We start from the raw sequence: 10,439 nt of genomic DNA, 5'->3' as shown, positions 1-10,439 counted from the left end.
CACCTTTTTGTATTTCAGCTAACTACACGGTGTGGAACTGGTATGCTGTATCTGCCTGTGGGTTAATACAGCTCACTGTTAGAAATGGTTTTATTTGCATTGGTGGTGGGAGCTTTAGTAACAGCAAATAATCTTTAGTATCAGGCCATTAATGAAGAGATAGTCCTTATACTGTGGTTTGAAGTCTGAGTCTCATGGCATACTGAAATAAATATCATGTATGTAGTCAAGATTTGTGAAGGCTTCAAAAGTCTCCTAGAAACAACCAACCTGCATATCTGTGGGTGTGCAGCACGTTCCTTGTTGGCTGGGTTGTAGCTATGAAAAATAAATGCTACAGAGCAAACCAAACACAGCTGGGAACAAGGAAAGCAGTTGGTCAGACTGTGCCTTGTGGTAACTAGAAGATAGCACCAGTTATTGTTTTTTCTTTCTATCTTTTCAGCTTCTAAAATAATTCTATTTTAATTTTGGGCAGTGTTTTACTTCAGGAGCTTCTATTGCATCTGAACTGCCCTATTCAAGTAACTCCACAGTGTCTTTGTTCTCTGTCATGGTTCCAGCATTCAAATTGATGCCTTAAACTGCTTCACTACTGGAGCACAAGTGCCTTATGTAAGCACTTAATACACTGAAGATGGGCTAATTTTCCTTAATATTGATGTCCTGAGCAATCTGAAATGGAATTTCACACTTCAAGTTCACAGTTCTTTGTCCTTACATTATACATTTATTAATATAGTTCAACAAAATACTTTGATGTTTCATCCACTTTCAACACCTTTTGTCAAACTGTAACTGTAGCCTGAATGAGAAACTTCATGCACCTTCCTTAGCTTGTCCTTCATTGTCTATCCAAAAATATATATCCATTGGGGCAAACCCTAAATACTCAGAGCAGAAACAGTTGAGTCACTTGGTTTGTGTACAAATACTGCTGACTTGTGAAGTCAGGGATTTGATTTAGTAGTTGGGTAGGGATAGTGATAGGAGGATGGTTGGACTAGATGATCTTGTAGGTCCTTTCCAACCTTATGAACCTATGAACCTATAAGTAACACTTCAAGGAATGAATCTGGTCAGACTGTTCTCAATAAACTTAATGCTTTAACCAAAAGGAGTGACAATGGCTCTTAGGTTGCCAGTGTCATCTTTGTCCCTCAACAGCCAAATCTTTCTTGTAAAATGACACCTTAGAGAATAATTTCAGAAGCAGAGGAGCCATTTAGCTTGCCTGGTGGGAGCAGAACTATTCTGACTATTCTGTTCTGGGTATGTTTGTGTAAATCTGTGCTGGATTTTTGGTTTAGTTGAAAGTAAAAAAATTCAGAACTTAGAGCAGTTGGTGTGTTGGAATTCAGAACTCCCTTGGTCTGACATCAGCTCTTCCAGTGACTTCACTGGGAAGTCCGATGAAAATCAGGAGAAGAGTAAAATCCCTTGCTGGCTCATTCAGCCCATCGCTGTAATACTGGGTGGCGCTGAGGGGGAATAAAATGCTGTTCACGTTTGTTTACGGTCCTTCCAACAATTGTGTGTTTCTGCTGCTTTTTGCTGATTATCTGCCCCTTTCCCAAGCACCTTCAACAGCCAACTCCTGAGTGAATGTGAGGAACCATCCATGCAGCGTAGCAAGTAAGGCATTTTATACACAGGTGACACATGCTGTCATTTCTTTTTCTACTTCAGCTATAGTGAGCTGCTTAAAAACAGCCATGTGTGGAGGTGTCTTAAAGTGAGTTCTGTCCTTTGCTCAGCAGGTCAGACTGCTTTGGTACTTTCAAATCTTCTTCATATCTCTGTAGCTGAGCCCAAAACCCTGCATTGGGTTCCGCTACTGGTCTGGCAGTCTTCACCGCCTACAAAAAAGGAAAGATGTTACAGAGGCAATGGAAGTTATCATGCAAACTGGTATCTTCTTCTTAGGCTTTTGAGAAGATTAACTATGGTTTTGATTTTGCTGTGGAATAATAAATGGATATTTTGGATGACCTCACTCTGTGCTTGCATGTGTGCCTTGTTACGCAACAGATTCATGGGCAAGACATGAATTGGAGATGTTGGGTTTGCTGGAAATGTGGATGTCTCTTAAACTTGGTCGTGTGTCTGAAAGCCTTTGTGTAGTACTGAGCAAAGCAGTTACCTGTATTAGAGACATCATGATGTATGTATACATACCAAATGGGTGAAGGCTGAAAGACTGTGAAGCATCTGTTTATTTGCCCTATTTATTAGGCAAGCATCCTAATGAAGGTGAGAAGCTATTCTTTGTAGCTAGTAGCCTCTAGCTGTTTACAGGCCTAACAGATGGTGTTTCTTTACTGCGTTAGGCTATCACACAGATGATTTGTATGCAACAGCTTTAAGAGCAAATCCCGCAACACAACTTCAGCAAATGCTCTCTGTATTTTCACTGATCCGCTTCACATCTCTGTCTTTAACTCTGTTTATCATGAATAAGCAAGTGGTAGGGGAAATGTTCATGAACAACATTGAATGCATTTGTTGCTACTTGAAACCTGTTTGGATCTGTAAGTCTGTCTGTCCCATAAACTGGGTATTGCAGACTTATTTTTCCAAGGGGAAGGGGCTGGGGGAGGGGATGAAAAAATAAGTATGGTTGAATTTTATTCAATTACAGGTAAGAGCACCCATACATCTGGGATATGTATTTCCATGAGAAATCCTAGGGCCTTTGAGGTTAGAAAAGACCTTAGATGGTCACCGAGCGCAACAGCTGACCCAGCCCCACCACGTCCCCAAGTGGATGCATGCAGTTTGTGCCACCTCCCCGTGCCAGGGCCTCCCTTTGCCTGATACGCACCCTGAGCCATTGCTCCTATAAGCATTGCACGCGGTGCCCAAAAGCCATCCGAGTGTAACTGTGGGTACAGTACCTCAAAGGCGTCCCTGAGCGGGAGGCTGCGGTGCCTCATGAGGTACGCGGTGCAGACAGCGGCGGATCTGCTGCGGCCGTTCTTACAGTACACCAGGCACTTCCCACCGCTCTGAACAGCGTCTTCTATGGCATCGCCGCACTGCTCGAAATAGCGGTACAGGTCCTCAGCCGGGTCATCCAGAACGGGCACGCGCATGCCGCGGGCCTGCCGGAGGCCGGGGAAGGGCTGCTGCCTGCTGACGTTCACGCAGAAGGTCACTCCCTCCTGCGCGAGCAGCTCCGCGTTGCAGGCCGTCCTGGCGTTGCTGATGAGCAGCGAGGCGGTCACCTTGCCCAGCGCAGTGCCGCTGACCACGGGCACGGTGTCCCCGGGCCCGGCGGTGCAGGGGCGGCCTCCTCCCAGCAGCATGGACGGGTGCTCACGCAGCTTGCTCCTGCAGCCCCTGGCTGCGCTATATTTAGCTCCTCCATGCAGTCTCAGGGTGAGGGCTGCGGGCGGGTCCTAGTGCCTGCTGCACTGGGAGAGCAGCTTTCTTACGAAGCTGGCGTCAGAGACCACAGGTTGAGTTCAAAACAACTAGATGTGCGCGGCCACTGTTCCTGTAGCAAAGAAAAAGGGAGTGCGGCTGCCACCAGCAGCACCATGTGGGTTTGCGACCAGCATCCCTCAGCCCTCACCAACACCACGCATCCTCTGAGCACGCAGACAGCTGTCCCAGGGGTGGCTGGATGTGGCAGCACAGGTCTTATTGCACATGAATTCAGGTGCAGCTGTGGGGCTGTAGACCTGTTATCTCCTGCTGCAGGGGCAGGGCTTCTGTGTGCGTGGCCGAGCACTGGCAGGTGCAGGAGGTGCCGGGGTTGATGTGTCCCAGTGTCCCCACACCGAGCATTGCCTTGCCTTGTGAGCATGTCCCTGCCTGGCCAGGAGGCAGCCAGGAGCCCAAGGCTGACGTCTGGTGATGGCACGAAGATGAGCCTGGATCATGGCAGTAGGAGTACAGCTGGTAGGATTGGCGTGAAGCAGAAAGCCAGAAAGTAAGACATCAGCTGTGTGGTGCAAAGGCACATTTTTATTTCATAGCAGAGAGCCAAGAAGCCAACTTGCGCACACATGCAATCACACAGCTAACTGCAGCTGGCCAGTAACCCCAGCCCCGCGAGGGCCGCAGGTGGCACAGGCCCAGCATCCCACCCACCTTCTGGCATCACCTCTCCCTGTCACTGCCTTCATCCTGGGCTTGGTATGCCTGGCTGCAGGAAGGTCCTCATGGACAGGGAGGTGCCTTTCAGCCTGGGACCCTGGGTTGGAGAGGAGAAAATGCATCAGCAAAGCGTGGCCATGACACCACCTGGCCCAGCGAGCTGTTGTGGCTTCTGCATGGATATCCCAGGCACACAGCCCCCACGTGGCAGCCAGCACTGCTCCCCAGGGCTGCACTCTGGGCTGGGCTGTGCTGAGCTGGTGGAAGCTCTGCTGCTCCAGGGTGCTTCCCTGCAGCCCTCTGTCACTGCGTTGGTGCGGGTTAGGAGCCTTTGTGTGAACATCACCAGGGCTCTACTTCATCAGATAGGAACAGGTTGGTTCCCGCAGCACGGGAGGGCACTGGCTGCCATGTTGCCATCCTTGTCCCACTGCCTCCTTCCACCTGCCATTAGTGGGTCTCCTTGTGCTGCTGAGTGCCATGTGATGAACACACTGCAGTTCAAACCTGCGTGCAAGAAGGCACTGGTGTGATGTGAAGTAGCACAGCTCCTTTCCAGCACTCACTGCTCCCAGTGCCACTTCAGCTGTCCTGCAAACAGCCCCAAGGCCGCCCTGGGCCCGGCAGCACCCAGCAGCACTGCCAGCGTCACTCAGTGCACCCTGTGTGCTCTGCCCAGTGGTGGTGGTGTGCTGGGGGTGTGTGGATCAGCCCCCTCCCATGGCCCTGTGTGAAGTGGGCACTGGGAGCAATGCCTTTGAATGAGGCCACCCTGAGCAGAGCCAGTGCAGGGCTGCAGGCACCACACTCACTCTGGAAAGATGATGATGCAGCCCAAGTGTGTCAGGGAAACAGCAGCTGCTGAGTGAGGGATCTCTGAGCTCAGTGCTCCAGGACCTGCAAGAAGGGCACAGAGCTGAGGGGAGAGGGCAGCTCAGTGGTGAGCGGCACAGCCGGCTGCCCACTGCCACAGGACAGCGCTGCATCACACAAACCCTCCTGTCCCCATCAGCCTGTCCTAACGGGTGAGCACAGAGCAGTTGTCGCTGAGCTGGAGCCCAGGTCAGGACTGACTAAGAACAAGGGCTGCCAGCAGACGCAGAACTTCTTTCAGGGCGTCTTTCCGTGCCATCACTTCGAGGGAGTCCAGGTTTGCATTTCACTTGCACTTGGACACCTCTGTCGAGGAGCATACCAGTGTCCCTCAGGATGAGTGTGACTTTCCTTCCCTGCGTGATGCAGTGAAAGAAGAGGGACGTGGTGGGCTGGATCCTCGCCACCACTCTTTTTGGAGACATGAAGGTGCTTGCAGCTGTCTGAGTGTACTACAGCGACTGCAGTACTTTGTTGCCTGGAAAACCACACAGAAGGGATTGGGCAGCTCCACAACCACTTGGCAGCAGGCTGCAGCCATGCCACAGTCCCTGGGCCCTCGGGGTGCCTCGCTGCAGCAGGCACAGAGCTGAGCAGTGCCTGGAGCCAGAGGTGCTGCAGGTCCCGGGGCCTGGCTCCCTCAGGGCAGGTTTCTAGGGGTGCTGGCTGCTGCTGGTGTGGCACACAAAGCCCACTGTGGGACCTACTCTGAGGTTTGGTTGTAAGCAGCATCAGTTACTCTCCAGCGTGGGAGGAGACAAGAGATCTCCTCACCCTGCCACCACAGGGAATGTGCAGCACGCAGCGCTGCAGGGGACACCTCACCTGGCATATATGCCTTGTCATCCCTCGGGTGATGACCATCAGTGAGGTTCCTGGCCAGGCAGAAGACAGGTCTCTGAGCAGCCAGGTGGCCAGCCCTAACCCGCACCCACTAAAGGATGGTGTCAAAGGAGCCAAGGAATGCGGATGCCCTATGGACATATGAGACCAACAGAGAATTGAGGCGAGGATGGAGGCTGCCCTGCTGGAAGGGCGGGGAAGGAGCTGCCAAGTCTCTTGCTCCCCATGGGATGCCATGGGACTGAATATCCAAGGGGCTTACAGAAACTCAGAGGTGTGGCCATGCTTGCACAAGGCTTTATTCTCCCTTGACTGGGTCTCCTGGGCTGAGGACCCTGTTGGCAAGGTAGATCCTAGTTGGGGGAGAGAAGCTGCTGGTGGACTTGGGCAGCCATGGTGTGCCAGATGGTGGCTCTCACTGGGCAGCAAGTGAAGGCTGGGTCATGCTCTGTAACCACAGCTCCCACCCTGGCCGTATGCAGGGACACAGCTGTCCCCCACGTGGTGACACCCCAGAGAGGGGTGCAGCACTGAGTCGTGCCCTTGTGGCACTGGGCAGTGTGGGAAGCCAGCAGGGAGCCTGGCACAGCAATGCAGTGCTGGCAGGTTACAGCTGCACTCCTGCAAGTGCCTGCAGAGCTGTACCTGCCGAGGTGAAAAGCAACACCACAGGGCCCCAACAGCCAATGTCCCAGAAGTCCCTCTGTGGCCCTGTTCTGCCGGCATGCTTGCCCATGATGAGGAGCAGTGGGGAGCACACCTGGGCACCCTGGGCTGCACCCTGCCTGCCCACGTCCACTCCCTGTGCTGGAGCACTGTGCTGTGAGGGGCTGCCCGTGGGGCTGGTGTGGAAGCTGTGACACCACAGGGCCCCTTGTTGCCTTGGCAAGTGTATGGTTTTCAGTGCATTTACAGACCAACAGAGCTGTTTGCAGATGGTTTTAATCCACACAGAGCTGCAAGTCACTGTTATTTAAAGTTATCAACAGGCACAGAGGAGGCAAAGGAGGTGACTGCTCTGCAAACAACTTCCAGCAGATCACTATCTCCACAAGTGCCCGTATTTATAAAACCTGGGCATATGGCACCTGGATAGCTGTAACCACAGGACACTGAGCTACAGGAACACCTTCTCAGTTAGAGGGCTCACTCACTGTATTAGATTTAAGTGATACCTGCATCCAGGCAGGTAGATTTTTGCAGTTTCCAGTTGTCGTGTCTCACTCTGACCGTTCAATAGCTGCTTTCAACATGTTGCCTCGACCCTGCATCTGGCCACCTCTGGAAGGGTAAGATGTGGAGATGAAGCACAGATCTTTCTGCTGAATCATTCAGACTCCAGCACTCACCTGGGACGGCACATCCACAGTCCCATGTTCCACTCCACTCTGCCAACACTGGCACAAGGTCACTGTAAATAATGAGCCCAACACCTGGCTGTGACATACCAAGGGCATTTCTGAATCTGTGTATTGCTGTGCCTTTTTGTGCCGCTGTATGAGAGTGTTCAGAATACTTGCTCTGATGACCTGCAGTTGCTTCGTCTGGTTTGCACACACACAGCACACACTGCATCCTCACCAAGGTACACAGGATTACTGTTGAGGAAAACCCACAACAAACCCATCAGTTCCAAGCAAGGGTTCATCTCTCAGGACTACTGAACTGACCTTTACCTGTGCCTTAAAAGGGAAGAAGAACTCAGCATAAGTGGAGAAGTCATCAAAGTGCCCTGTAAGTACAGATTTGTCTCCAGCCTTTTTATTTATACAAGGATTCAAAGAACATGTTTTAACTTTAGATAAACAGTGCAAGAGAGTTACAAGTACCTTGGTAACAGAAAGAAATAGGTAACTGTCCAGCTATGCCAGTAAGTGAAATAATTTTGACTCTTGCAGATACAAACGCGTCTGTTTAAAGCAAAGGTGGATGTGAGATATTTGCTCTACCTTAGCCCCTCCCAAGCCCACTGGGAAACCACAAACCCCCACCCTAAGTTAGAACATATGCGTTATGGCACAGAAAAGCAGGCCGAAGGACACAGACATTTGGGAATCCGATGTGTCTGGTTCTCCCTTTTCCACAGACAGGAGACTTTGTTGGTAATGCTTTTTCAGACCACAACTCCAGGACCCTGAGGACGAGGCCCTTCCAAACCAACCCCCCACCACTCATTCCCTGCTGGCCCCAAGCAGTTTGCTGCTCCTGCTGTGTTGTTGTTGCAGAGCTGATAATGTGGACTATTTAACTGTTAAAGCATTAACAGGACACAGTGAATTCTTGGTTAAGGTGTGCTCCTCTCAGAGCCCAGGGGGAGCTGGTTAGTGTGGGAGGCTGTCAGCAAATGGTCACTGCTGGAAAGGATGAGGACTCCATCCGAAGCTCTGCTATGCAAAGCACAGACCTCAGCAGCTGTTTTTAAAGCTCCAGCACAGCTGTTCTTTGAAGCAGATGCACTGTTTTAGTGCCCTGAAACTTGCTTTGCATCAAAACTTTCTGCAGTTGTGGAAATCTACATAACTGAAGGCTACATGTGTGTTGGCAATTCTAGTTAACAGAAGAAAAAGGACAGGAGCTCTTTAGACCAGTAAGAGTAACATGGGACTTGCCGCACTTCCAGAGTTAAGTAAACCTTTATAAACCCCTGCCTGCTGTTTATCCACGGCTGTACATGGCCGAGCCTCACAGCTCTGCCAGGCACACCAGGCAGGGAGGGCACAGCAGCACAGCCCACACCGCACCATGCACACCCTGCCCAGCCCCAGACCTGCTCTGCCTGCTGAGGAACGAGCCCTGTGCCAGCTGCTGGCACTGCCTTGCTCATGTTCTCATCCTCTCTTAAATGCCACTGTCCAGGCACTGCCCATGTTAAAAACAAGATTCGGGCATGGCCAACTGCCACGGGCTGACTGCCACCAGCACGCTGCCCTCAGGTAGGGGGTGGTACTGTGTGTGCCCGTGTGAGCTCTCACGACCAGCTGCAATGTCCAGCTGCAATGCTCTCATCAGCACACAACCCATGGTCTTTCTAATTACAAAAAACAAAGGCATTCACACCCATGGCTGGAGACAGAGGAGGCAGAGGCAGCACAGCAATCTGTCCAGTAAGGAATCCTACTGTTGTATACTTTCATCTCTCTGTTACCTTTTACGGTACTGCACTGCAGGTAGAAATTGGACCATTATTACTCGGGTAAAAAATGGCTTTCCAACTAGCATGCAAAGAAAAAATACCCCAAACCCCAACCCCTAACACTCATTCCCAAGTCACTTAGATGTAGGAGACCTACATTTAAAAACGTCGTCAGCTACGAGCTCTAGTCAAGAAACCCATTTGTGACCTTTCCAAAGAAAAAGGGAGTTCTACGTTTTCGGGTCCAACAGTCACTGCCGAATCGTTTCAGTTCAACCCACCACATCTGCTCACACTCCTGTGCACACAGACGGAAGCAAAGGGCCACCTCTGCCTGGCTCAGCAGAACAGAGGAAAACCTCGGAGGAGCCCCTGCGTGCAGTACCTGTCTTCGGTGTCTCCAGGCTGCTCTCAGCCCGGCGTGTTAGGCAGCAGCACGCTGGGCAGCGCTGGCTGGCGGCTGGGTAACAATCAGGGAAATTGCATATTCCGCTGCAGGCAGCACAAGGGCTGCCCATGGAGGGGCTGTCAGGAAGCCTCTCTGCGAGGGCTCAGCTCAGCCCCACAAGCCAGTTTTGTGGCAATAACCAAGTAAAACAATGAGGTATGGAAAGAAGGGCCCAGCACTGGGAAAGAGACCAAGAAAGAAGAAAACAGCTCGAGCACTGCCAGAAATAGCAAAACAATTGAAACCTTTATCTCCTCCCTCTATTTTTTTTTCCTTTTTTCCTTTTTTCTTTTTTTTTTTTTCTTTTTTTTTTTTTGCCAAGGTGAAGCACGTCTGTCCTTTTGTTGGTTGGTTTTGGCAAAGTGAAGCCCTCGGCTGCAGTCTCTTTCCTGGCTGTCCTGCTGAGTTACCGCCACAAGTGGTGCACGGCAATGGAAGCCCCCGAAAGGAAGAGGAGGAAGGCAGAAGGCAAAGATCTGCTGCTGGCCCCAGTGACGCCGTGTCCGGACTGCTTCGGGATAGCATGTGTTTCTGGCTGCCTGGTGCTGGGGCTCTTAGAAAGTCTTTTGCCACAGACGTCATCAGGACAGCTGTCACCGCTGCCTGAGCCGCTCATGTCGTCGCCTGCGCAGAGACAAAGAGGGGTGAGCCCAGCCTGCCTTGGGGTGCCCACCCTGCCTTCTCTTTGTGCCTTGTGCCACCCCTGGGCTGTGGCCACAATTTAGTGCAACCTGTTCATGTGTCACTCGTGATCCCTTGGGCAGGTTTTTGGGTGCCTGTCCCACCCCACTGGGGGCCGAAGCAAGCCCAGAGCAGAGATACTGGGTGCTGCCCCACGGGGAGCAGTGGGGCACAGGGACAGAGGCACAGCATGGAGGATGGTGGCAGAAGAAAGGTGGCACTCTCCGTGTCAGGGACAGAGGATATGGCTGCTGAGAGCAGAGAGCAGACACTGCCACAATCCTGGGGAGCCTGGCCACCAGCTGCATCCACCACTATGGGATGTGATGGGATATCAGCCAGGCCAGGCTGGGGCTG

At 51.7% G+C, this 10,439-nt stretch overlaps 2 protein-coding genes across 2 annotated transcripts in view; both read right to left on the bottom strand.

Annotated features, from left to right (window-relative positions):
- Positions 1–1,628: 1,628 nt before the first annotated feature.
- DUSP28 (dual specificity phosphatase 28) lies at positions 1,629–3,337 on the bottom strand. The gene is made up of 2 exons (XM_065747946.1): positions 2,898–3,337; positions 1,629–1,859 (listed from the first exon to the last, which is right to left on the bottom strand). Exons 1-2 carry the CDS (start codon positions 3,306–3,308, stop codon positions 1,731–1,733), a joined length of 540 nt encoding a protein of 179 aa, XP_065604018.1. The 5' UTR covers positions 3,309–3,337; the 3' UTR covers positions 1,629–1,730.
- Positions 3,338–9,349: 6,012 nt separating this feature from the next.
- Positions 9,350–10,439, bottom strand: part of GPC1 (glypican 1) — a 162,271-nt gene continuing 161,181 nt past the window's right edge. The window contains exon 9 of the mRNA XM_065747940.1: positions 9,350–10,025. Coding sequence (XP_065604012.1) covers positions 9,808–10,025 — 218 coding nt within the window. The 3' untranslated portion in view covers positions 9,350–9,807. The remainder of the gene's footprint in view (positions 10,026–10,439) is intronic.

Source organism: Cyrtonyx montezumae, unplaced genomic scaffold (genome assembly GCF_038088225.1).
Source record: "Cyrtonyx montezumae isolate F1298 unplaced genomic scaffold, pur_monq_1.0 scaffold_5, whole genome shotgun sequence".
Lineage (NCBI taxonomy): Eukaryota > Metazoa > Chordata > Aves > Galliformes > Odontophoridae > Cyrtonyx > Cyrtonyx montezumae.
Note: the sequence above shows the minus strand (reverse complement) of the source record. Positions and strands in the feature narration are given on the sequence as shown.